Source organism: Microcaecilia unicolor, chromosome 5 (genome assembly GCF_901765095.1).
Source record: "Microcaecilia unicolor chromosome 5, aMicUni1.1, whole genome shotgun sequence".
Classification (NCBI taxonomy): Eukaryota; Metazoa; Chordata; class Amphibia; order Gymnophiona; family Siphonopidae; genus Microcaecilia; species Microcaecilia unicolor.
Genome location: NC_044035.1, coordinates 171660961 through 171687746, shown reverse-complemented (window position 1 = coordinate 171687746; position 26786 = coordinate 171660961). Strand labels below are relative to the sequence as shown.

Sequence of the window (26786 nt, the reverse complement as noted above, 5' to 3'; positions counted from 1 at the left end):
GTGATCCCCTCCTGCCTTCCGTTCCCCTACCACCCTCGCCTGAGTAATCCATCCTGGGGTCTAGGGATATATTCATATCCCCTGTTACAATCAAGTGTTTATCTTCAAATGGTATCAGCCTCCTCAACAACTCTGGGAAGAAGGAACTGTCTGGGGGGGTAGGAGCATAAACATTCAAGAGATATAACTCCCTCCCTTGTAACCACAGCTTAACCAAGAGGAATCTTCCTTTAGGATCATGAAAGATCTCCTCTACCTTACAGGCCAGTCGGCGATGAATACATATTGCCACTCCTCCCCTCCGCCCATCTGAGGATGCATGTATCACCTGTCCTATCCACCCCTGTTTAAGTTTGTCATGTTCTGCTGCCGTCAACTTTGTTTCCTGCAAGCATGCTATGTCTGCATTGAGATGCTTTAGATGTGCCAAAATTTTTTCCTTTTTATGGGGGACGTAATGCCACCCACATTCCAAGTGACTATTTTACAGTGTGCAACTATGCGGGTTTGCTATTTTCCAGTAGTTATCCTCTAATAATTTAGCCCCTGGGTCCCAGCCCTTCCCCAGAGGCTTCCTATATGTTCCGCTCCCCACAAGCACACCATTCCTATATATTCCTTCTTTTCCCTTAGCCCGTGTGTGAAACCCAATTCTTTTAGCTCTGAAGCACCCTCCCCTCTTGAAACACTGAGACTTCCTGGGTCTCTGTCCCCCCCTCCCCCCCTTACCTAAGCCCCCCTCCCTTCCAACCCTTACCATTATTTCTCTACTTCCAGGTGTCACATTGCCGCTCCCTCTCCCCTCAATCCCTCCCCTCCGTACTGGCATCGATTCCCCCCCTTTTCAAGATTAGATCAGTTCTGAAATGGCCCTTGAGTATATAAACTTCCTCCATTATTAGGCTTATCGGGCAAACAGATATCATATTAACAATTGAACTATGTAACACCAACAAGTATCTCATACAACCTTAGTGAATCACATCATCATAGTTTCCATCATACTTGCAAAGATTACGCGGTTCACCAACAGGAATTTCCTGCTCTCACAGTCAAGTTGGCGCATCGTCAGGCGCCTTCAATTCAGTGTCTAGAAACTGTTGGGCTGCTTGCACTGACTGGAAGGAGCGCCACTTGTTTTCATGCTGGATCTTTAAAACAGCTGGGTAAAGAAGCAAAAATCTTGCTTTCCTGTTGACTAATGTCGCGCAGATCGGGTGGAATCTGCGTCTTTGTTCTTGCACTCCAGCAGAGTAATCTTGAAATATTCTTATCTGGTTTCCATCATAGCTCAGAGTGTCTCTTCTTAAGCGGAAGCCCCTCATGATTTCTTCTTTATGCAAGTAGTTGTGGACCTTGATTATCACCAATCTGGGTCTTTGCTGTCCTTGCTGCCACCGTCCTAGCCTGTGAGCCCTTTCAATACACAGTTCACCGTAACTATCAGACAGAGCCAGTTCTTTTTTGAGCCATTGCTCCAAAACGTGCCCCAGTGTTTTCTCTGGGATTGCCTCTGGCAGGCCCACAATGCGCAGGTTACATCTTCTTGCTCTGTTCTCCATATCTTCGATCTTGTCTTGCTGCGTCTTAAGTTGTTCTATCATCCGGGCTACATCTTGGGTGCTCTGTGCTCTGGTATCTTCCAAAACAGATATTCTGTTTTCCGCTTCTCCCAGCCTCTTCACTGTATCTGACATATTAGCTTCCATATTGCTCATTTGACGCTCTAACAGGTCAAATCTGGGGTTAAGTGCAGCGCTCACTGCCATAGTGATTTGGGCCAGTTGCTTTTCAGAAAAGTCCCCAAGTTTATCAAGTTTACCTTCAGCCATTTGTGCTCCTGTGGGTGAAGGCGTATGCTTCCCTTTGTCGTATTTGGTGCCGCTTCGGGTTGTGCCAGCAGATTTAGGCTTCAGGTATTGCTCCATGCAGTCTGTGTTTCGCTCTGTGGTGTACTTTGTTCACCTGTACTATGTAGCTAGCACTTTTTCTTTCACTGCTACTCCGCCTTCCTGGACAGTTTGAATATTACGAACAGGGTAACACACTCTTTGATTTGATTCTTTGTCCAGCATTTATTGTATAATCAAACTGAGCACAGTTTTTTTTTTTTTTTTTTTTTTTCTCTTTTCACCTTTATACGTAGTTGGATTATCTGTGCAATTCCGAGTGGCCGTTACAACAAGTTCTTTAATTTACCCGAGTCACTGTTGTGCCATTTCAGCGCTATAGCACTAGGCTTGGCTTGTTTCCCTTTCTGACAATGGGCATTTTGCGGGACCAGGCTGACGCCCTCATTAAATCGGGGGGAAGGAGCAGTAGGTAAGAAATGTCTCTTGGGCTCCCCTACATTGATCGATCTTCCTTATCTCTGGGTTCGTTCCTCACCAAGCCGCCAGTCGCTGCTTTTCAGCGCCGCCGCTCACTTCTCCGCCCGCTCTGTGATTCTTTCGGCCGCCATCTTGTATCAGAGCGCATGCGGTGCGATTAAACTTCAGCTCCGACACCGCGGGGCACTTCTACTAGAACCCGTGCGTGTCTCCGTGCTCTCCGGGTCTTTATGTATCTGTGTCTGTCGTGGGCGAGCCCCAGCCGGCGGGGAGAGGAGGAGATCTCTCGCGCGGCGTCGCGGAGCCCTCTATCGAGCGGCCATCTTCCCGCTCAGCTCCGCCGGAAGTCCATGTTACTATGTAGTATATTCCTCTATATTTCTTATTTTGGGTGGTAAGGAGTTCCACCATTTGGTTCCTAGGTAAGTGAAGTCTGCAAAGTGGACAGTTTTTTATAAATTACTCTTTTTGCAATTGGGGAGTTGTAGTCTGAGAGAGTTTCTTGCCTCATATTTAGCATTTCTTTGAGGTAAGTTTATTAATGGTACCATTATAGTCTGGAGCTGTGCCACTTAGGAATTGAAAGATAAAGGTACATAATTTGATGTTGATTCTCGCTTTGATGGGAAGCCAGTGTAATTTGATTAATAAAGGGGAGGCACTTTCAAATTGAGAAATTTTGTATATGAGCTGAAGTGTTTTGAGCTGTTTGGAGTTCTTTCAACAGGTACTCCTTGTATCTAGTATATATGGCATTACAGTAATCGAATTGGAATAATGTTAATGAATGTTTCTGATGAGAAATAGTCTGATCTTTTTTAGTTTCCAAAGAGACCTGAAAGATTTGTGATTACTGAGGAAACTTGATTATCAAATTTTAAATGTTTGTCTATAATTATACCTAGAATTTTCAGATTTATCAGTGGGAAATGAAGTGTTGTCAATTGTGATGTGGTAGTTGTTTTGGTCAAATAGGTTGATAATGACCATGAATTTAGTTTTTTACTAGTACTAATCATTTCTATAGCGCTACTAGATGTACGCAGCGCTGTACACATTATATGCAGGTACTTTCTCTGTTCCTAGAGGGCTCACAATCTATTTTTGTACCTGGGGCAATGGTCACAAGGAGCGGCAGTGGGAATCGAAACCAGGTTGCCAGGATCAAAGCCTGCTACACTAACCATTGGGCCACTCTTTCCTCCTTTTTCTTTAGCTTGGATTCTTTGTCCAAACGAAGATTCATATCACTCATCAATGTTTGGTGACATGTTAATACATATTTAGCTAATATTTCAAAAAAAAGTTTTAATTGGTTGTACTAGTATGATATAAGATGTTAATTGTGAAGTGTTATTGATGAAGACTGATGCAGAGAAGTTTGCTTCTTACAGTTCAGAGACCTGCCATCTTACAAGCTACAATAGTTGTACATGGAGTAGGGTCTCTTGCCGTATCTGTTGAAGGAAATCATAGGCCTATGTTTTCTGCTATTATGAATTTTACAGTCTGTCAGTGATGGAATTTGGGGGAGTACAACAGCAAGTACTTAATGATTCACACTGAAGGCCATGGCAAGCATACAAGAAGGTCACATAGAAGTTATGTAAATAACGGGGATGTGTCTTATGTAAAATACCTGGCACATAGTATAGGCACATAGTATAGCCCTATCATACAGGTACAAACTGGTTTGGGGCAGAATTTGTTTTCCTCAAAAGTGTGTGAAGATGTAAGAGGTCAGACATTGACCCTTTCAGGCTACCTTTTGACTGACGTTTGCTACCTATGCATGTCTGGCCTGTATCATTATATGCACCTTCTGCCAAAATAGTTAGTGCTAAAGGGCATCACTCATTATTGAGGGGCAGCTAACAAGATTAGTAAGTGTTGGTACTAATCAGTATTACCTGTATGCACTAACAAGTCATGTATGTATTATTCTTGGTTGTACTTATGGAAATTAGTGTAATGGAAATTACAATATGGTAACGCTATATAAGGTGCAGCACAATACTAATTCAGACAGAGAATCTGATTGCTGAATCCCTGTCTCTCAGCATTAATACAATAAACACTTTCTTATAATGCTATGGGAACTGGTTATTTAATTCTCTACCAGTGTTGGTGAATGGGAATCTGGAGACTTTGAATTGGACTGTTTTGGATTGTCCAGGTATGCTGGTTGCTGTTTTGTGCCAAGTACGAAAATTTCTTACTTATGGTGGTGCCATGTATGACTGGGTTTTCTTTGTGGTTTCTTCAATGCCTCTTTATCTCTTGCTTTCTTTCCTCCTGCTAGTATAAAGCCAATATAGCATAGAAACTTTTGAAGGTGGTTTATTTAACTGAATAATTTGGCCAGATATTTCAGCTTGCACTTTTGTTACTTCCCTCTCACAGCTGGGAATTTTTCTGTTTTCTGGGATACCCTTCTTTCCAGTTTGAAGGATCCTTGAACCCCCTCTGGGTGACACCCCTCTTTCCTGGTTGAGGGGGCACCCAGGTCTATTCCATCACTGTCTTGTTCTGATTACATTATGTCTACAACAAACTCGGATTCCTTTTATGATCTAACCCAGTAGTCATCAACCCACTCTTCGGGATACACCCAACAAGTCCGATTTTCAAGATATGCACATATGCATGTGATTTGCATGCAGTGCCTCCATTCTGTGCAGTTTCTCATACATGCATGTTGTGGTTATCCTGAAAATTTGACTGGCTGGATTTGTCCTAAGAGCCAGGTTGAGAACCATTGATCTACCCTCTCTCTACCAGGCCTTTTCAGTTTAGTCAGTTCAGTCTTTGTGACGTTACAAGTCAATGATCTTCAAGGATTCTTGTTTGAAGACAGCATAACTACCTTACTCCAGGTTTGAATTAGCAACTACCTTACTCAGTGAAATCACGTTTTACAATATGTCAGTTGGTTTCAAATTGTCAGGTATTGGTAATGTGTTCTAGAAATGTGAATTCTTTTGTGTGTTCACACCTGTACAGGTTGGAAGAGGTGAAAGGAATGGCTAATCGCATCATAAGCATGAGGGAACAACTGGTGTCCAACCTGAAGAAAGAGGGCTCTATCCATAACTGGCAGCATATCATTGACCAGATTGGCATGTTCTGTTTCACTGGACTCAAGCCTGAGCAGGTAGGGTTCCCAAGAGCTATTTATCCTAAATATACAAGAGCCTGGGAGTCGAGGTTGGTGAGCATCTGGTTGATCGGTTTGGCTGTTTCAAAACATCGAGCAGTTTTTCATTATGAAAATCTATGAAAGGATAATTGAATATTTAGTACTAGTTCACTTGGTCTCATGACTTTGAGCTCTGGGATGTGGGCTGATTGTTGTATGCAGAGCTCTTTAAGAAGCTCTTAACCAATTCACCAGTTTACACATGTTCATTTCTTCCTATTGCCAATACTCTATCCCTATTGCCAATACGCTATCCTTTACTTTCTCAAATTTCTCTTTGAAACACTTACCTTAGCCACATCTTAGCTTTTGACTCTTTGCTGTCAATAAAATGTTTAGGTCCACTTCTGCACTATCTGGTCCATCTATATGCTCCCCATTAGATGGCCCTGACATCACCATACTGTGCCTTTTCTACCGAAGGATATACTTGCCTGACTTTTTCAGTGTACAAATATGATGGATTTAGGAGCTTTCCCTTTCACAATTTTCAGCAATCATGCACTAGCAATTATCAAGCAACCATGGGGCTCGCAATTTACACTATAAACACTAGTGTAATAGTGCTGCTGCAGAGTTTGGTGATGATGCTTCTACTCACATGACAACCAGAGCCTCTTTTGCTCCTGATAGTTACAACCACCCCAAGGTGTCATCTTTTGACAGGGTGGCACAACTAGTAATGTAAGGTGTCATCTTTTGACAGGGTGGCACAACTAGCAGTGTTGTATTTGGACCCAAGGTACTACAGGTACAACTCATGACATCACATGAATATCATCCCAGTGCACTTCTGAATCCACTAGGAGTCTTCAGTCTGTGGGACACTGGGCAAAATATAGCCACAGCAAAATCAAATGACTCGATTAAAAAAAAAACAGTCATCCAATGCTTCTTGAAGCTCTGAGGCTGATGCATATTGTGTCTGTGCCAAAAATCAAGGTAGCACTGAAACGTAAAACTTAACTAAACCTTTTCTATGAGAAAAAAATGGATAACCCTAGTAGCGCTATAGAAATGCTAAGTAGTAGTAGTAGTAGTAAAACCAAGATTCTCAATGCAGAAAATAGGCTTAAAGAAAATGTACTTAACTGTACCGTTGGAAAAAATGCAGCCATTGAGAAGAAAGAAATGTGGCAGTGCAGATGCAGAAGTCCCATAGGTGCAAAGTTCAAAGCTCTAGTAGCTTAGCTTCTAAATTTTCTCTGACTTGGGCTCCATTGGAAGACATAAATCATATATGAAGACAACTTATACTGATTGTGTTCAGAAAACTGGTAGAAAGTCCAAGAGTTAGCAAGCAAGCATTTTCTTTTTCTCAATTCAGTTTGGAAACTAGCCTCAATATGTTAGCAGTCCAAGAAGATCAGTGCATCTGGTTGAAGAAGGCAGTCTGGGATGCCTAAAGTTAATCGCTTGTTGCAAGGTGGTGGTCCTTAAAGCTATCAAATATTATTGTGAGACCTGATGAGTACACTGGGTGGAGTTACCTTGTAGTTCTAAGATTAGTATTCTGAATTGGGGGGTAAGGGGGAGACCAGATTAGTTGGGGGGGGGAGGGCAGGGTTTGGCAAACGTTATTTTTCTTCAACTTCTTCAGTTGTGGAAGATAGTAAGCAACAAAAGGAAGGTAGAAAAAATAATGTCCCCATTGATGAAGTTGATGCAAAGGGCAGATAGTCCACCAAGAGACTAGAATGCTAAGAGAAGAGTGGAGAAGAAATGGAATAGAACACTTTTTTTTTAGATTTGGTACAGGCAGTGGTGTGCTGGAGCCGGAAGATCTTGTGAGCCGGTTCTGCATGGCGAGCCGGCTCCGGTAAACGAGGTAAGCATGGCAGGAGGGCGCCACAGGCCATGCTTACCCAGTTTACTTCACCTTCCACAGCTCTCGTTTGCCTGCGCCCGCCCCGTGCCGCCCTGGGAGGTTTAAATCATTTTTATTACCTCCGTTGAAGCGGCCATGTCATTGAAAGCCCTGCCCGTTTCTAGCCTTCCCTTCGTGAGTTCGTTCCCTCAGAGTCCCGCCTTCTGACGTCATTTCCTCTTTTCGCGGGGTGGGACTCTGAGGGAACGAACTCATGAAAGGAAGGCTAGAGACGGGCATGGCTTTCAATGACACAGCCGCTTCAACGGAGGTAATAAAAGAGATTTAAAGCACGCAGGGTGGCACTGTGGCAGGAAGAAAAAGGGGGATGTTGAGGGGAGAAGAGAGCGGGCAGGTGGATATGAATGGGAGGGGAGGATGAGGGCGAAGGAGAATTGCTGGACATGAAGGGGAGGGGAAGGCAGGGGAGAGAGGAGAATCGCTGGGTATGGATGGACGGAGGGGGCAGGGGAGAGAAGAGAATTGCTGGGGATGGATGGAGGGGGGCAGAGGAGAGGAGAGTTGCTGGACATGGGTGGATGGAGGGGAGGGCAGGGGAGAGAAGAGTTGCTGGACATAGGTGGATGGAGGGGAAAGGGTTGTTGCACATGGGTGGATGGAGAGGAGGGCAGGGGAGAGGAGGGTTGCTGGACATGGATGGATGTAGGGCAGGGAGAGAGAAGAAATGCTGGACATGGATGGAGGGGAGGGAAGAGAGAGGAAGTCAGATGAGCATGAATGGAGGGGAGAGAGGAGAAATGCTGGACATGGATGGAGGGGAGACAGGAGAAATGCTGAGCATAGATGGAGGAGGGGGAAGGGAGAGAGAAGAAATGCTGGACATGGGTGGAGGGGAGGAAAGAGAGAGGAAGTGAGATGAACATGAATGGAGGGGAGAGAGGAGAAAAACTGCACATGGATGGAGAAAATAGGCAGAAGCTGGATCCACTGGACAGTCAAGTCTGCGGAGGACCCAGCTTTTACTTACAGATGTAGGGCAAGAAATGAAGAAGAAAGGCGGAAAATAAAGAAAGAAATGGAAAGGAAGCCCTGGAAACGGAATTAAGAGGACAGTTAGCAGCAGAATCAGATACTGGGCCAGCATGATCAGAAAAACAGTCACCAGACAACAAAGGTAGAAAAAATCATTTTATTTTCATTTTAGTGTTTGTAATATGTCCACTTTGAGAATCAGGTGCTCAACATTAAAAGTTTATATTTATTTACTTATTTATGGCATTTTATCCCACATTAAACATGAATTAGATTGGAGCCTGGGATCATTTAATTTTTTTTTTCCTGGAGAGAGTAATGCATTGCCCCCCCCCCCCCCCCCCCAGGCTCTCTCCCCGGCTATAGGCAACTCTGCAATTTGGGGGGGGGGGGGGGGAGAGAGCCTGTTAAAACATTTACCAGCACACCACTGGACAGGGAGAGGTTTTTTTCAATACAGCAATTAAGAGAAAGGTGGGATGAGGATTGTTTTTAGTATTTTCACTAAGGTACTTTGTGAATTGAGAGCAAAATTGGGAAGAGATTGCTGGGTAGGTGAATGAACTAGAGGGTGCTATGTGTGAAAAGGAATTTAAGAGGCCTGCTATATAGAATATATAAAACTGCAGAAGCTGTATGCCAAGGACTCTTCCCCCCCCCCCCCCCCCCCCCACACACACACATGAATGTGTGAGATACATGTCTGCAGTGGCCAGTGGTGGAGGAAGAGAAGTAGGTTTAGATATACAGGTTTGGGCAGCAATGTTTGGCCTCTACAGCATACAGACAAAATCAATCTAAACTCATCTGTAGGTTATATTACACCAGAGCTGTCTAAAATAAGGTTGGATCTGCAAAATGTTAGAGATGTTGGGGACAGAGGGTCAAATTCTTATGTTTATGGTAGAATTGTGGGGTGATTCAAATATTCTGGAAGGGGGTGTCCCAGATAAAAGCTGTCCTAAGGCTGGACTGCCCTATAACTCCCCCTGCTTTGCCTGTTAGGGCTTGGACAGAGTCAGATTGATCCCCAGAATATTGAGGGGGGGGGGGAGGAGTTAATTGATTTGTTGCTAGCAGCAAGAATGGTGTAATACTCTACAGCACAGAATTTCCATATCATGTAAAATTTTCTACAGGCAAGTGAGTGGGAGAGGAAACAAGACACATCTGATGGTGCAGGCAGGAGAAGGCTGGCTGCATTGGGTGGGCAGGTAGGAGGATGCAGGCTGCTTCTGATAGCTGCGCAGGCAAGAGGAGGCAGGCTGGAAACATCTGTCAGTTCATGTGGTCAAATATTGCAAGTTGGCCAGCTGGGAGAGAGGCAAAGAGGTAGGCAGCGCCAACAAGTTGTTGGGGCTTAGGAGAGAGTGGGAAAGAAAGTTAGTGGAGGGTTGAGGCCTTATGGAATTTGGATGAAAAAAAAAAACAGAATCAGGCTTGGATGTAGTTGGGGATGCAGAGTTGATGGGGGGAGGAGGAGAAGGTGAGACAGAGGGGATTAGGGTTTAGGGGGTACAGGAATTGAGTCAGACCGTGAATGACATTGGTCCTAAAGGATATCGAACCCCAGTGTAGAGAGGATAGGGTCAAGCTCAAGGGAGAGACACAACAGATGGTTAGTTCAGGCCCCAGCTTGGTTGGAGGGGGAGGGGTGGAATGGAAGGGGAAACAGTGAAGAGCCAGAGGGATTCAAGCCTTGCTGGGAAAACCAGCCTTATAATGTATTCTTACAGTGTATACATAAGGATTTCTGCATAGAATATTAAAAGTTAAGCATATTGGATAACGTTTCTATATTGCATTTTAATTAACTGTGTAGAGGCTGTGATTTATATTTGTTTTTTCATAAAATTGAAGCCCTCAGGATTTGTATCTTCTGTGAAGAATTCCCACAGGAGTAGTGGTGATGGTCAGATTGATGGAATGGTTTGTGAAAGATAGGAAGTTGATATGCTTTGATAAGCTCACATGTATGTTGAGAGGCTAAATAAGGATCTTTTTGGCAATATGGGCCCCCTTCTGTCATTATTCACAATGATATAAGCAGGGATCAGATGGGATTTGTGATCTGCCTGTCCTGAATATGATGGGATGAAGAATGAATGCATCATTGTTCTTATTACATAGTTTCAAGTTTTTTGCTCAGTTTTGGAGCTCAGGAGTCTAGTGGTTCAAAATAAACTTTAATCAGCTTGGTTAAAACAACATTGAAGTTCCAAGACACTGCAGGAGGCTTAATAGAAGAGTTCATTAGAAGCCAGCACCACATAAAGCAAACGTCTAGAGGATGTACAGAATTGGGTTTGGTATGTTCCAATTCTATTAAGGTGAACTCTAATAGAGGTGGTTTTCAAACATGATTCTGAAAGATTTAGAAGATATTCAAACAGGTTTTTTTTTTTGTATAGAACAGGAGAAGGAATCTAAGGTTTTTCCATCACACCTGGCAGCAAACCTTTTCCATTTAAATTTGTAAAAGCCTATTGGAGTCTCTCACAGAAGCATGATCTATGATACACTTCAGACATATTCAAAGGAGTTAAGGTTACTCTCAACATCCAAATTGTGAGGACAAGGGACTTGGTAATAATGATGATATACCACAGAGCCTCCTGAGCCTTTGTGATCAGTGTTGAATTCCTAGGTTTATGGTTCATCATATAGAAAACTCAGAAGAGGGAACCACATTTGTCTTGGCAAGCACTGTGCTTTGAGAATCTTAGTTCTTTGATCTCATCAGAATTTCAGGAAAGGCTTTACTATTAGGTAGTTCAGAGGATATGCATACAAAGGCCTTCCCCCAGTCTAGAAAGATGACATCTGAGGATAGTTTGCCTTGCATACTTATCCTGGAGCAAATTTAGGTGCTTTTCCTGCTCTGAGGAGCCACCACAAGGAGGTACATCTTGAGTGTGCCCCACTTTTGAAAAACTCTGAGCCATTTTTTGAGTCCAGGTACCCACTCGTATAGTTGTAGTATGCAACTCAGCTTGTCTGCCAAGGCGCACTGGCCTTGTCTGCTGGCTAGGTGGTCCTGAAAGTCATTCTATAAGGCTACCCAGTTCCACATTCTGACAGTTTCTCATTTTAGGAGGTAGGATCCTGTTCTTCCCTGTTCATTAATATAATGCATTGCAAGCTGATTATCTGGTCTAGAATTATTTTGTTAGCCAACCAGATTCTGAAAACCTTCAGAGCCTTGGTCTTCAGTCTTCCAGGGCTGCCAGTAGGTCAGGTTTTTAAGGTATCCCTAATGAATATCCATGATATTTGTATGCAAAATTATTCTTCATTAGAGGTATCTAAAAAAACCTGATCTGTTGGTGGCCCTTGAGATCTGTTTGTGAAGACCCCCAAGGCTTAGTGTTCCAAACAGCCATCAACACTAATAAATTAGTTTATTTCTTATTGGGGTTTTTTTTTTTATTAATATATTGCCTCTGAGCACGAGTTGAGGCAATTTACATACAATTGTACAGGTACTTGCACTGTCCCTAATGGGCTCACAATCTAAGTAGTATCTTTTACCTGGGGCAATGAAGGGCTAAGAGACTGCAGAGGGAATTGAACCCAGTTCCCTAGGATCTCAACCTACTGCCGACCGTTGGGCAGAAGTGGTAAGCAAATCCGGTTCCCCAGGTCTGTAACCCGTTGCACTAACCATTACTCCACTCTTCCACTCCCAGGAAGTTTTCCCTGAGAGGCCATAATCCTTTGTGTGAAGTCTTACTACATGAGTTCCCCAGGCCTTGGATCCATTTGTGGTGAGAACTTTATATTGCAGCAATTTGGAATGGAATATCTTGTGCCAGGTCGGATTGGTCTATCCACCAGGACAGAATCGCACAGACAGTTGGTGATACAGATTACATCTTGGAGCTTCTGAGTTGCCCGAGTCCATTGAGCCCAAGGTTCATTGGGCTTGTCTCATTTTGAGAAGTATAAAGGAAGTTATGTGGTCTAACATTGTCAACATACTTCATGCTGATGTCTGCTTACTCCATTGTATGTCTTACACTGTGGAGACGTGTAGTAATCCTTATGGGATTATGGGATTCCTTTGCACATGTTGTGTCTAGCATAGCTCTTATAAATTCTAATTAAACTGAAGGGCTTAATTGGGATTTTGAATAATTTACTGTAGCAATTCCATCACACAGATGGTTGTGTTAATAGATTTCTGAGATATGCTCTTGATTGCAAATCATGGAGAAATAAGATGCACTCCCAGCTTGCATAGGTACACTGCTACTACAGCAAGATACTTTGGAATACCCATGGAACTGATGGAAGGCCGTCTGAGATGCGTCCCAGTAACTAAGTATCAACAAGGAGTAGATGGTTTATGAAAATACTGAGCCTGCATCCTACCAGAAGGGTGCCCAGCAAGAATATACGAATACTGCCTACCTTCTGGTGGCACCCTGTTCCTGGTTAGCTAAGTTGCTGGTTGTGGGTTTGTTGTGTTTTTTTTTTCTTTTTCTTTTTTTTGTTTTTTTGTTTGTACCTCGCGCTTTCCCACTCATGGCAGGCTCAATGCGGCTTACATGGGGCAATGGAGGGTTAAGTGATTTGCCCAGAGTCACAAGGAGCTGCCTGTGCCTGAAGTGGGAATCGAACTCAGTTCCCCAGGACCAAAGTCCACCACTTTTTTTCTTTGGGGTTTTTTTTTTTTTTTTTTTTTGTGGGTTTTTTTTTCGTCCTTTTGTTGTCTTGGATGAGAGTAGTATCCCTGAGTTTGAGTAGAATGGGAAGGAAGGGGAGGATACGTACGCCTATGAGAGTAGTGAGATCTCCTATGTCCTGTTCTGGAATCTCCTGGAGGAAGGTGAGGCCAGGTTGGAAGTTGGCCTAGTGAGGGCCATCTCCTCTCCTCCTCGAAATCCCCCACCTGTTCCTCAGACCCCATCCCCACCAACTTACTTAACACCATCACTCCTACTATCACCCCCACCATCTGTCATATCCTCAACCTCTCTCTCTCCACTGCAACTGTCCCGGATACCTTCAAGCATGCTGTGGTCACACCACTCCTCAAAAAAACATCTCTTGACCCTACCTGTCCCTCCAACTACCGCCCCATTTCCCTCCTACCCTTCCTCTCCAAGATACTTGAACGCCGGTCACAGCCGCTGCATTGATTTTCTCTCCTCTCATGCCATCCTCGATCCGCTTCAATCCGGCTTTCGCCCCCTACACTCGACAGAAATGGCACTAATTAAAGTCTGCAATAACCTGTTCCTCGCCAAATCCAAAGGTCACTACTCCATCCTCATCCTCCTTGACCTGTCCGCCGCTTTTGACACTGTCAATCACAACCTACTTCTTGACACACTGTCCTCCTTTGGGTTCCAGGGCTCTGTCCTCTCCTGGTTCTCCTCTTATCTCTCTCATCGTACCTTCAGAGTACACTCTCGTGGTTCGTCCTCCTCCCCTACCCGCTCTCTGTTGGAGTTCCTCAGGGATCTGTCCTTGGGCCCCTTCTTTTTTCAATCTACACCTCTTCCTTAGGCTCCCTAATCTCATCTCATGGTTTCCAAAATCTTTATGCTGATGACACCCAGCTTTATCTCTCCACACCAGACATCACTGCGGAAACCCAGGTCAAAGTATCTGCCTGCTTATCTGACATTGCTGCCTGGATGTCCAACCACCACCAGAAACTGAACATGGCCAAGACTGAACTTATTGTTTTCACACCCAAACCCACTTCTCCTCTCCCTTCACTCTCTATCTGAGTTGATAACACCCTCATCGTCCCCATCTCATCTGCCCGCAACCTCAGTGTCATCTTCGACTCCTCCCTCTCCTTCTCTGTGCATATCCAGCAGATAGCCAAGACCTGTCGCTTCTTCCTCTATAACATTAGCAAAATTCGCCCCTTCCTCTCTGAGCACAACACCCGAACTCTTATCCACTCTCTCATTACCTCTCACCTTGACTACTGCAACCTACTCCTCACCGGCCTCCCACTTAGCCATCTATCCCCCCTTCAGTCCATTCCGAACTCTGCCGCACGTCTTATCTTCCGCCTTGACCGATATACTCATATCACCCCTCTCCTCAAGTCACTTCACTGGCTTCCGATCAGGTACCGCATACAGTTCAAGCTTCTCCTACTAACCTACAAATGCACTCGATCTGCAGCCCCTCCTTACCTCTCTACCCTCATCTCCCCTTACGTCCCTACCCGTAACCTCCGCTCTCAAGCCAAATCCCTCCTTTCAGTACCCTTCTCCACCACCGCCAACTCTGGGCTCCGCCCTTTCTGCCTCGCCTCACCCCATGCTTGGAACAAACTACCTGAGCCCATACGCCAGGCCCCCTCCCTACTCATCTTCAAATCATTGCTCAAAGCCCACCTCTTCAGTGTCGCTTTCGGCACCTAATCACAACACCTCTACTCAGGAAATCTAGACTACCCCAACTTGACATTTCGTCCTTTAGATTGTAAGCTCTTCTGAGCATGGACCGTCCTTAGTTGTTAATTTGTACAGCGCTGCATAACCCTAGTAGCGCTCTAGAAATAAGTAGTAGTAGGTTGAAAGTTGGCCTAGTGAGGGACTTAAGGGAATTGCTGTGCTTTTTTTTTTATATATATTAATGAGCAGCCTCCTTAGCTTTATACCCAAAGAGTTTCTTTCTATTGTATGGCATATATGTGAGCTTTTCTTGCATATTTGACACAGTCTGAATCTTGGAGCCATGAGATTCTCTGAGCACCAGTTCCCATTGCTGTAACCATGGATGCAATTTCAAAATCATAGGTCACTTGGACCATGTGCTTTCCATATTCCTCCTTTTACCCACTAGTGAATGGAGTTGTACTGCCTTTGTGTGAAGGAGATTGTCTGCAAACTCTTCCAGCTTGTGCACAATGTTTGTTTTATACATACCCGTGAAGAACTGATAAGTTATGCAGGAAGTGAGCATAGTGTTCTGAAAGAATTTCTCCCCAAAAGATTCCAGTGTCTAAGCCTCTCTCCTTGAAGGCACCAAAGAATGAGATTTGGAACATTTGGCGCTTTCGAGAGCAGATTGAGACACCAAGTTATAGTGATGAAACTGGTGCTTCTCAAACGTGAGAGCCTTCTGAACTCTGTACATAGTCTACCACCTTATCTATATGCTCCCATATTGTCATGTAAACATATTTGAGGATTCTGTGAAGTTCACAAGCTTTCTTGAGGAGTCAAGGAGTTGGAGGATATACAGTGTTTCTTCCCTGGGTTCCTCCTCTATCTCTAACTTAACGTTTGGAATCAGCCATTAAAGTTCTTTAGATGGGTACGTTATCATTTCATGGGTTGGAATTGGATCTGCTAGTAAGCCAGTCAAACTCTCTTCATCAGAGAATCTGGCTGGTTTATAGTTAGAATCCCAGGAGTGCTCAGTTCTAAGATCCTGAGAAAACTCCACTTGAAGATACCTGGGTCTCTGCCTGGCTTGATCTCTGCACTTCTGTGGAAGTGGTTCTTGAACAAAGGCGTTGGGATACCAACAATCTTTTATTTCTTGGTGAAGTATCCTCTTCTAATGTATTGGAGATGGATATAGTATGGCAGACATCAAAACCTAGGCCCTTCGAGATTTGGTGTCTGTCTCCCCTCTAGACAGTGTATGAATCTCAAGGATTGGCTGGAAATTCTCTATATCTGGATTTTTTCAGTAGAAGATCAAAGTGAGTTAACGTTCAGGTATGCCAGGTATTGACCTGACCCTGGAGGTCTCACAATCTAATTTTTGTACCTGAGGCAATGGAGGGTTAAGTCCCAAGCCCGTGGGTTCGGGGTATGTAACAGAGCTTGCAACTGACCCTGCAATTGCTGTGCTCAAGCTGAAGGAAGAGAAACTATCCTTGTTCGGGTATCAAAGCACACTCCCAAGTATTCCAGCGTCTGGGAGGGCATAAGGCTGCACTTTGGGAAGTTGATCACCCAACCAAGTAATTGAAGCAACCCGACCACTTTTTCGGTTGCCTGTCAGCTCTCCTCGAAAGAAGACGCCCGCACAAGCCAGTCATCTAGATAAGGATTGACTTGAATCCCTTCCTTTCTGAGGTAGGCCACCACTACGACAAGGACCTTGGAAAAAGTTCGAGGTGCTGTGGCTAGGCCGAAGGGCATCGCTTTGAATTTAAAATGACAACCGAGCACTGCAAAGCGAAGAAAACGCCTGTGGGGAGGCCAAATTGGAATGTGTAAATAGGCCTCTTTGAGATGGAGACATCAAAAACTCCCCTGGCTGTACCGCTGTGATCACCGAGCGGAGGGTTTCCATGCTGAAATGATGAACCTGTAAGGACCTGTTGATGCACTTGAGATCTAGGACGGGTCGCCAAGAACCGCCCTTTTTTGGCACCACAAAATAAATGGAGTATCGACCGCACCCTCTTTCTGCTGGGGGTACAGGCTGGATGGCTCCCAGTCGTTGTACGTTGAGGAGGGTGTGACAAACTGCCCGCACCTTGGCAGGAGATTTGCAAGGAGATTCCAGAAACGAGTCTACTATCGGACGAGTCAATTCCAACTTGTAGCCATCTCTGATAATCTCTAAGACCCATCCATTGGATGTTACCCTGGTCCACTCCACCAGGAATAGGGACAGTCTGCCCCCAATAACCGGCTGGAGATGGACCAGGGCTCCATCATTGGGTGGACCTGGCTGCGGGCTGGTTTCTGTTACCGGAAAGGAAGGCCCGCCTGTCACCTCGAAAGGGCTGAAGTCTCTGAGAAGACCTTGCTCTCTGAAAAGAGGCCCTGTGAGCTGGACGGTAACAACGTGTATCCCTAAACTTAGGTCTAGGTCCCGCCGTTCGCACAAATTTGGACCTGTCCTCCGGGAGGCGCTGGCCCTTGAGTCACCGAGGTCCTTCACAATCTGTTCTAGCTCTGTCCCAAACAAAAGCTTTCCCCTAAAAGGAAGCCTTGCCAGCCGTGACTTAGAGGCCACGTCTGCAGCCCAGTGTCGCAACCACAGCCAGCTACGCGCGGTGACTGCTAGGGAAACCTCCTTCGCCGAAGCCCTCAAAAGTTCATAAAGAAGGTCTGCAAGGAAGGCTAAACCGGATAAGGCTGGCAAAACAGCCATGAGGTCCTCCGGAGAAGAGGCTTTCTGTACCCACGATAAGCATGCCCGCACCACATAGGAGCCACAAACTGAAGCTTGCAGGGAAAGGGCCGCTACTTCAGAGGACATCTTCAAGAAAGTCTCCAACTTACAATCCTGAGGGTCCTTGAGCACCGTGCCCCCCTCCACAGGGAGAGTGGTTTTCTTAGTGACCGCTGTGATTAAGGAATCCACCGTAGGAACCTTCAGCAACTCTGTCAGCAGCAGGCAGCGCGTAAAGACGCGACATAGCTCTAGCAACCTTAAGCCCACTGTCCGGCGTATCCCACTGCACTGAAATAAGGATTTTCATGGCCTCATGCACATGAAAGGAACGAGGTGGACATTTGGTGCCAGATATAATAAAGGGCACCAGACCTGTCCCCCCCCCCCCCCCCCCCCCCCGACGATTCAGGGGTTGAAATGGCTAAAACCTCAAAAGCCCTAATATTCAGGGAGGGAAGCTCTTCCCTGCGAAAAGGCGGGCAGCCATCGGGTCATCTCCTTCCTCAAAAGACAGAGTGACCTCAACTGCCAAATCCGATGATTCTGAGGGAGAGCCCGGAGACAAAACCGGGCCATCTGTGTCAGATTGCTCCTCGGGATCCAAAATCTCCACCAGGGGACATTTTGGCAGGAAAGACTGAGAGCCTGCAGCAACCGAAGTTTGCCGAGGAAGAGACGGTGCTGCCTGAAGAGAAGCTCCTGACTTCTTCAGAAGAAAGGCATTGTGCATTAATAAAACAAAATCCGGGGAAAAAGCAACTGAAAGGGACTCCCTGCTCCCTCTAAATTACTTTCCTCCATCGGACCCTGTGCCACAGAAGCGTGCTGTGCCTCCTGTCTGTCAACCGCCACGTGCGGAGCTGGTCACACCTGAGAGGAAAAAATGGTGCCCGCCGACGCGCACTGCACTAACTGCCCCATGGAAACCTCCGAAACTATCCCCTTTGCTTACGACTCATCGGACACCTGAGGGGAACCCCCATCATGCTGAACACCCGCTGTGGGCTGACGGCAGTACGACTCACACTCTCCCGACTCTGCTCTCCGGCCCCCATACCGGGAGCAGCGCTTAGCCGCCTCAGAAGGCACTGACATGCTCCACAAACGTCTGCCCCTCAAACAAACTCGGCAGCCCGTCTAGCTCCTCCGTATGATAAAACAAAAACGTTTAAGAGGCGCTTGCTGCTTTTTTTTTTTTTTTTTTTACTCAGGAGAGAAAGGCAACACCCGATCAGGCCCACAGCCCCGGGCGACAGAGGAAAGGTAGAGGGAGACCAGGAGGGACCTGGCACCACCAGGAGTACACCAGAAGCTACAAACAGCAACTCAACCCCTAACTGTGCTAAACAAGGCCCAAAGGACACCAGTAGCCAGATCAAACCAGAGCTGCACAGAGATGTCCTTCCACCTGCTAGATAGAGAGAATACTGAGGTTTACTTGGCTGAACAGGTCCACATATAGCAAACCTCGGAGGTTCTCTCTATCTCCACCTGCTGGTAGGAGGGACACAACCCACAAGTCTCTGGATGTACTTACCTCACAACACAAACAACTACTCCACCATAACCACACCATACTGTTCTCTACCCGTTGCACAAAATCTAAAAATCCTTGGAGTTACCATCGACCGAAACCTCACACTCAATGCTCACCTGAAGAACACAACAAAAAAGATGTTCCACTCCATGTGGAAACTCAAAAGAGTAAAACCTTTCTTCCCGAGATATATCTTCCGTACCCTGGTACAGTCAATGGTAATAAGTCATTTGGACTACTGTAACGCCCTGTACGCTGGCTGCAAAGAACAGACTATCAAAAAACTCCAAACAGCCCAGAATACCGCCGCCAGACTCGTATTTGGAAAAACTAAATATGAAAGTGCAAAACCCCTAAGAGAGAAACTTCACTGGCTCCCACTCAAGGAATGCATAGCGTTCAAAATCTGCACGATTGTACACAAAATCATTCACGCAGACACCCCAATCTAAATGCTAAACCTTGTGGACCTGCCTCCAAGAAACGCCATAAGATCATCCTGCAAATTTCTCAATCTACACTTCCCCAGCTGTAAAGGACTAAAATACAAGCTGATACACGCCACCACCTTCTCCTACATGAGCACGCAGTTGTGAAATGCTTTACCTACAGCCCTGAAAGCTATTGACAAAATAACTACATTCCGCAGATCTTTGAAGACATCTCTTCAACAAGGCCTACAAAGAGAACCCATAGCCTTACTAAACTACCTCACCAATCCACCCAGTTATTAAAGTCCACCTTTTATCCTGCCTAACACCGTCCTTCTCTCTTCCCTTACTTAACCTTTGTACAATACTAATTGTATCTGATAACATGGAATGATTATGTCATAACCAAACTCTGTAAGCCACATTGAGCCTGCAAATAGGTGGGAAAATGTGGGATACAAATGCAATAAATAAATTGATCTGTGGGACGCTATGGAATAAACGATTGTTTATTGTTTTCAACATATTTTAAAGATATGTTGAACAATGAACAGAAAATGTGCACTCAGCAAATAACAGGTAACTGAAATATGGATCAGTTATAACTAACTAAACATTTGTTTACTTTCTAAATCATACCTGGGGAGATCAGGACTGCTCACCAGTTATCAAATATTACAGTTTTTTTACAAGGCTTCAGCAAAGAGTCTCTCTCTCTCTCTCACTCTCTCTCTCTCTCTCTCACTCTCACTCTCAAACTGAACCAACAGCCAGCAACTGCAATCTCCTGGCCAATTAGAGCCCATCACAAACACGTTATCAACTGTTGCAAGAAGTAGAATTCTGAATAGATGATATTGGGGTATTTGTAAAGACCTGTCAAGCTACTGTATACTGTAGAGCTAGTCCGCTAGAGGTGGAACTCTAGAAACAGATATATACCCTCTCCCATCTATTTAATTAGTTTAACTTACTATTAATATGGTTGACCACACATGGAAGGGGAGACGAGGAGTGGGTTATTGATTTTTGGTGTTTGTCTGACATAATGTTATAGTTACATGTCTTGTGGGACTCTGGGGTCCAAGGTATTAATATTGTGACCTACCCTGGATCAGGTCCAAATGAATACTGAGTGAATTGCTTAGCATACTTGATAATGGATATGTTGCCACCTTATCTGGGCACCCTAGCTATCCCTTACGCCCCTGCTAGGACTCTCAGCTCTTTACAGGGCTATAGAATGGCCCTGCCACACATTCCAGAGCACTTTGGGAATCTACATGTGCTTTTTTGACTGGCTCCTCAACACTTTGGAATAGCCTTCCAAAATTGATTCATGTGGAAATGGATCTAAAAAGATTCAGTCTTGTTAAAGACTCACTTTTTTACATTGGCATTCAACCTGTAGTGGAGAGGAGTATTATTGATTGAGATGGAGGATACAATGAGGGGCATAATCGAACGCGAATGCCCATCTCCATGGGTGTCTATGTCCGAGAACGGGTACGTGAAGGGGCGGGACAGACCATATTTTTAAAAAAAATGTCCACCCATCTTTTTTTCGATCATGCGGTTTGTGCTCGGCAAATGCATCGGATTTGAGCTGGGTGGTTTCGTTTTTCAGCGATAATGGAAACCGAAGGCGCCCAGCTCAAAAACAAACAAATCCAAGGCATTTGGTTGTGGGAGGGGCCAGGATTCGTAGTGCACTGGTCCCCCTCACATGCCAGGACACCAACCGGGCACCCTAGGGGGCACTTGTAACAATTAAATTTAAAAAAGTCAAATACCTCCCAAGTCCATAGGTCTCTTCCTTTGGGTGCTGAGCCCCTCAAATCCCACCCCCCAAACCCACTGCCCACAGCTCTACACCACTACCATAGCCCTTATGGCTGAAGGGGGGCACCTACATGTGGGTAAAGTGGGTATTGGGGGCGGTTTGGAGGGCTCCCATGTATCACCACAAGTGTAATAGGTGGGGGGGGGGGGGGGCCTAGGTCCACCTGCCTGAAGTCCATTGCACCCTCTAACAACTCTCCAGGGACCTGCATACTACTGTGATGGAGCTGGGTATGGCATTTGACGATGGCATACAGGCTGGAAAAAAAAGTTGTTAAAGTTGGTTTGTTTTTTTTTTGGTGGGAGGGAGTTAGTGACCACTGGGGGAGTCAGGGGTGGTCATCCCTGATCACCTCCGGTGGTCATCTGGTCATTTAGGGCACTTTTTTGGGACTTGTTCGTGAAAAAAAAGGGTCAAAAAAAAGTGACCTAAATTCGCACTAAAAACGCCTTTGTTTTTTTGATTATTGGCCGAAGGCGCCCATCTCTCCTTGGCCGATAAACACACCCCAGTCCCGCCTTCACCATGCCTCCGACACGCCCCCGTCAACTTTGTTCGTTCCCGCGACGGAGTGCAGTTGAAGACGCCCAAAATCGGCTTTCGATTATACCGATTTGGGCACCTTTGCGAGATGGGCGCCTATCTCCCGATTTGGGTCGAAATCTGGGCGCCCATCACTTTCGAAAATAAGGCTGCAAGTAATTTTTATATCCTTTTTTCTTTTTTTTCTCTCCTCAGCATAAATGTTAGGTCTGCCCTATTATATGTGGTGGTCTTGTCTGTAAGTGATACGTTTTTACTGTAAACCACCTTGATCCAAAAAGGCTGGGGCAGTATATTGCATTTAAACCATATAAGAAGTGTATAGGGGAGGATTGGGAGGGGGTGTAATTGATTATGTTCTGTATCATTCTGGAGGTCTACTTTATCTGTGTAAAAACAAAAAAATGGTGTTTAATCAGTGTTTCCAGGCTGTGTATTTTGTTTACTTGTATGGTAATTTGTTCACATGGTATGCATTGACCAATAAATTTTTTGTTTTTTGGGGGGGGTTGTTTTGTTTTTTTAATAAACTTGTTCTGATCACAAATCCTACAATGAGACCACCTAGCTCCCTAGATTCTCAGCCTAAATGTCCTCTAACTTGCCAAACAATTATTTATTTATTTATGGTTTGCTTATATCCCACATTTTCCCACACATGCACAATGTGGCTTACAAAAAGTTAAATAAAATCACAAAATAGGAAACTTAGAAAAGTATACAAGGAGGAGGCAGGATGAAAAACATCTAACAGGGTGAATCTAACATGGTAAGGGTCAAGGAGAGTGCATCAGTCAACGGTGAAAAGTGGGGAGTAGGTCTTGGCAAAGTAAAAGGACTTTAACAACTTCTTGAAGAGGGAGTGGTCCGCTTGGGTTTTAAGGTGTTGCGGGAGTGCATTCCAGTGCTTAGGACTCCAATAGCGGAAGGACGAGGTGAAGATCCTTTTATACCTGACACCCTTACAGTTCGGGAAGTGCAGATGGAGAAAGGAATGAGCAGCAGGATTGGCATTTCTGAGCGGAAGGTCGATCAAGGGGTGCATGTAATCTGGGGCAGCCCCATAGATGATTTTATGGGTCAAGGAGCAGAGCTTAAAGGCAATGTGCTCTTGTACAGGCAGCCAGTGTAATTTGAAACGCAAGGGTTCGGCATGTACAAAGCGTCGTTCTCTTAGGATGAGTCTTGCAGCAGTGTTCTGAACTGTCTGGAACTTTTTCAACAGTGAGGCCTGGCAGCCCGCATAAATTCCGCTGCAATAGTCCAAGTGGGAGAGGACAAGCCAGTGGACAAGTGTGCGGAACAAATCTCTAGTAAGGAAGTATCTGATGCGCCGGAGCATCCACATGGCGTGAAACATATTTTTGGAGACCAAGTGCACATGGTTGTCCAACTGGAGGTGTGTGTCCAGAAGCACTCCTAAAAGCCGCAGGCTGTTGGCAATCGGAAGAGCAGAGCCCATTGCTGGGAGCACTGTGTCAGTTACTTGGGGTGTGGACGGATGAGAGGATGAGACACTGTGTTTATTAATGAGACCTTATTTATTAATCTATAAATTTATAGATCGCACGATCTGCAATTCTCGGCAGTTAACAAAAAAAATATGAAAAAAAATAACATCTTAAAATGAAACAAAACATACATCATTACACCAAAGTTTACATGAATTAAAAACATCTCATATCAAATTTTAGTGATATGGTTGATATCTCATTTCAAGTAAGAGTTCAAACCAAAAGCTCTCTGAAATAGCAGTTTAATGTTTCTTAAATAGTTCAGATTCCTAATAGATCATAGACAGGATGGCAGAGAATTCAACATTGTAGGGCCAGCCCCCCCCCCCCCCCAACACAATTTTTGTATATCCTGCAAGTTTTCAAGCACCAAGACCGCCCTACCTTATGCCTGCCTTACTCCAAATGAGCTCTCTTCATTGAGTGGGGTTGTTGGTGCATCACCTTATTATTTCTCCTCCTTGTAGAATTTTTTTATGCTTAAATGATTTTTCTTCCAGAAATTACTCTAATGTAACTTGGTAGTGAATCATCTCACATCACTAGATACACATTGACTAATGTGAGTTCATATGTTAGAGTGCTCCATTTACACACATGGACAGGAGATGTTCATTATATGCCTCACACAAGTTTGAAGGTGAAGTACTTGCTGATTCTTGGTGTGACCTGGTGCAAACTGAGTGTTAAAATTGTAGAAGTTATCAGAATGATGATTTTTTCTGGAAGTAGCTTGTAATTCAACAACACATTGATAATTGATACATTCTGTAATTTTTACATAGGTGGAACGACTGACCAAGGAGTTCTCTATCTACTTGACAAAAGATGGCCGCATTTCTGTGGCAGGGATCACATCTGTTAATGTGGGATATCTTGCACATGCCATCTACCAAGTCACCAAGTAAATTCCAGGTCCTCAGATACTGCTTATGGAGTGGAATCCATGTCCTGCTTTCAACTACTACTATTCCCATCCACAAGTAGCAAAAAATAAAAAGCAATCCTTTTTGGTACATCTTTCAACCACAACTCAGATCTTAGGAGGAACCAGTTCAGTGCTAGAGACTGAGGCCTCTTTCCTTGGTTTTCAATCCCATATCTTGCTTTACTCTCCATCAGCATTTGGACATTTGGGATAGAGATGCAGTGCTGTTGCAGCTTAGTGTGTCTTACAATGTAAGGGTGAGGTGATTCTATTAATATATAAGGCTCTAATCCATATTCCCATGCCCTCGATGCCAGAAAATAGTGGAAAACTGTGTGACGAGTTACTTCTTAATATGTTCTTGCCTCTCCATGGTGGTGCAACAGACTGAGGAGGAGGTAAACGGCTCTGAGTTCTGCTGTCCTTTACATAACCTTGTCTTTGTTCTGCTTCAAATCTGGCTCTGGATTGTTTGTTGAATGATGTTTATGGGGCTTGTACAGTTTCTATGAATGTATCTTAGACTTTATACTGTGCAATATTTTTTAGCATGCTTATGGAAAAATGAATACCCTATATGAATTAAAATGTTTACAGCTTGGTCTTCTGAAAAGTTAATCAAGATGTGCCAGGCCCCCTGTGGGTGCAACCACGTTTGCGCATGCCACAAACACTGGATCTATGTAGTCCATATTGATTATGACATTTCCTATCTGGATTGATTGGATCTCCATGAATTGAAGAATAAATGCTTAAAAGAATTTCAGAAGCAAAATTGGTAGAGTTTAGTACGTGCTTCATGCTCATTGGAAGTGTAGCATAGCACCTACTAAGACATTGCATCATAATGAAACTGTTCAGTCTTAAAATACTGATATATGAAAGTCTTTAGACTATTTTTAAACATTGCTCCTGGTGCCTAGAAGAAGTCTGTGTGTGCAAAAGAATTTCAAGTGGCATTGCATCAACTATAAGGGGCTTTAGAATACGTGATATTATTTTTACCATTCTCTGGAGCAGTTATATGGAGATAGGTACGGAGAAGCAGCTTAAGATGTTTACAGCAAGACCATGTTCTGCAGGGATAAATGAACTACCAACTTATCTTTTAATGTGTGTTATTTTGAAATATACATCCCATATCATCGACTTATTTTAATGAAAAAATGTTCATTGTGAAAAACCAGGAACTTTGCATTCTAGCTGCTTCCCTGTTGTGGGGTAAAATAATAATTTCCTATCACATACACTTTAGATAATGGCTTGTGTTAAATTTTTGTCTTTTATGCTGCATCCCTTGGAGTTTAACCATGTCAGTGGTTGTTTGGGAAATGATGGAACGTTGCAATTCTTTATTTTTAAGAGTCATGCTTTCATTCCTTGTAAATCCCTTAGAGTACTGGAAATCAATGGTGTAGTGGGTGAGTTATACAGTAAGCAAATAAAGTTTCTCTTATTTGCCCCCTCCCTAAAAAAAAATCCAGATTTTTATTTTTCAGTGTTTGTAAAGCAGTGACCACCTTATATATGATTGCATCTTCAGTGGCCTAGAAAGAGTATAAGCTGTTCCAAAACATTGTTCTTAGGAAGCTATAAATGAAGCCTGATTTCTTGCTCTTGCATTCCATTGCTGTTTCAGCCTCTAAGTAGGTGGAAGTCTGTCACAGAGACCCAGAATGAAGATTGGTATTTCTTTACCAGTCATGCAAGTCAGAGGGAAGTTTACAAGGCTTTATTAAACTTTGGAAATCTAAAATTTCCCTTTAAAGGTATTTTTTGATCCACTTGTTAGTTCTTTCCCAGCACAGCTGCAAAGGTGGTTATTCAGTTATCTGTCTGGTGCCATATCATCTACTCAGTTACACAAATATGGGGGAAAAGGGAAATGACCTTTGAAAAAAGTACTGAAATTTTGATTAAGCTTCCGCTCTGAGTTGGGCAGTGCTGGGCTATTCAGAGGCAATGCTCACAGAACTTTCAGACTGGGCTAATATGTACAGGGTTCCAGATGGAGCCAGGGTATGGCCCCTGACCAAAGACTGTGCTACAGTGACTGGATGCAAATAAGTCAGGAGGGAATATAAAATGGGGCTCCTTGGTTAGTTGTGAAGAAAGGCTGATGATGCTTGAGCCTGGTTATGGTTTCCAGTTCTAGTGAACTGAAAGTCCAAAAGAACAGGAGCAAATAGCTATGTAAAAAAAAAAAAAAAAATCCTATATGTGGTTTTCTCTTTTTCCTCTGCTGTAAGTTATAAAACTCCAGAATAGTATTTGAGATGTTTGTACAGTTAACAAAGAACTTAAGGCAGAATGAGGAACTTGTACCTTTCTTTAGTCTTGCTTTGTAGTCATTGTTTGCCTTTCCCTACGTTCAGTGGATATCCTTTCTCTTGGTTTCTTATGTGCAATATGTTGCTGCTTCACCAAAGTCATGCCTAAGACTGTATGCATTTGGTTGCACTTTTGATCTGTGGTTGTAAGGTT

General features: G+C 44.2%; 1 protein-coding gene across 1 annotated transcript in view; it reads left to right on the top strand.

Annotated features, from left to right (window-relative positions):
- The window catches only part of GOT2 (glutamic-oxaloacetic transaminase 2), a 110660-nt gene extending 84160 nt beyond the window's left edge, over positions 1 to 26500 (top strand). The window contains exons 9-10 of the mRNA XM_030203597.1: positions 5334 to 5484; positions 24160 to 26500. Coding sequence (XP_030059457.1) covers positions 5334 to 5484; positions 24160 to 24282 — 274 coding nt within the window. The 3' untranslated portion in view covers positions 24283 to 26500. The remainder of the gene's footprint in view (positions 1 to 5333; positions 5485 to 24159) is intronic.
- The last annotated feature ends 286 nt before the right edge of the window (positions 26501 to 26786 follow it).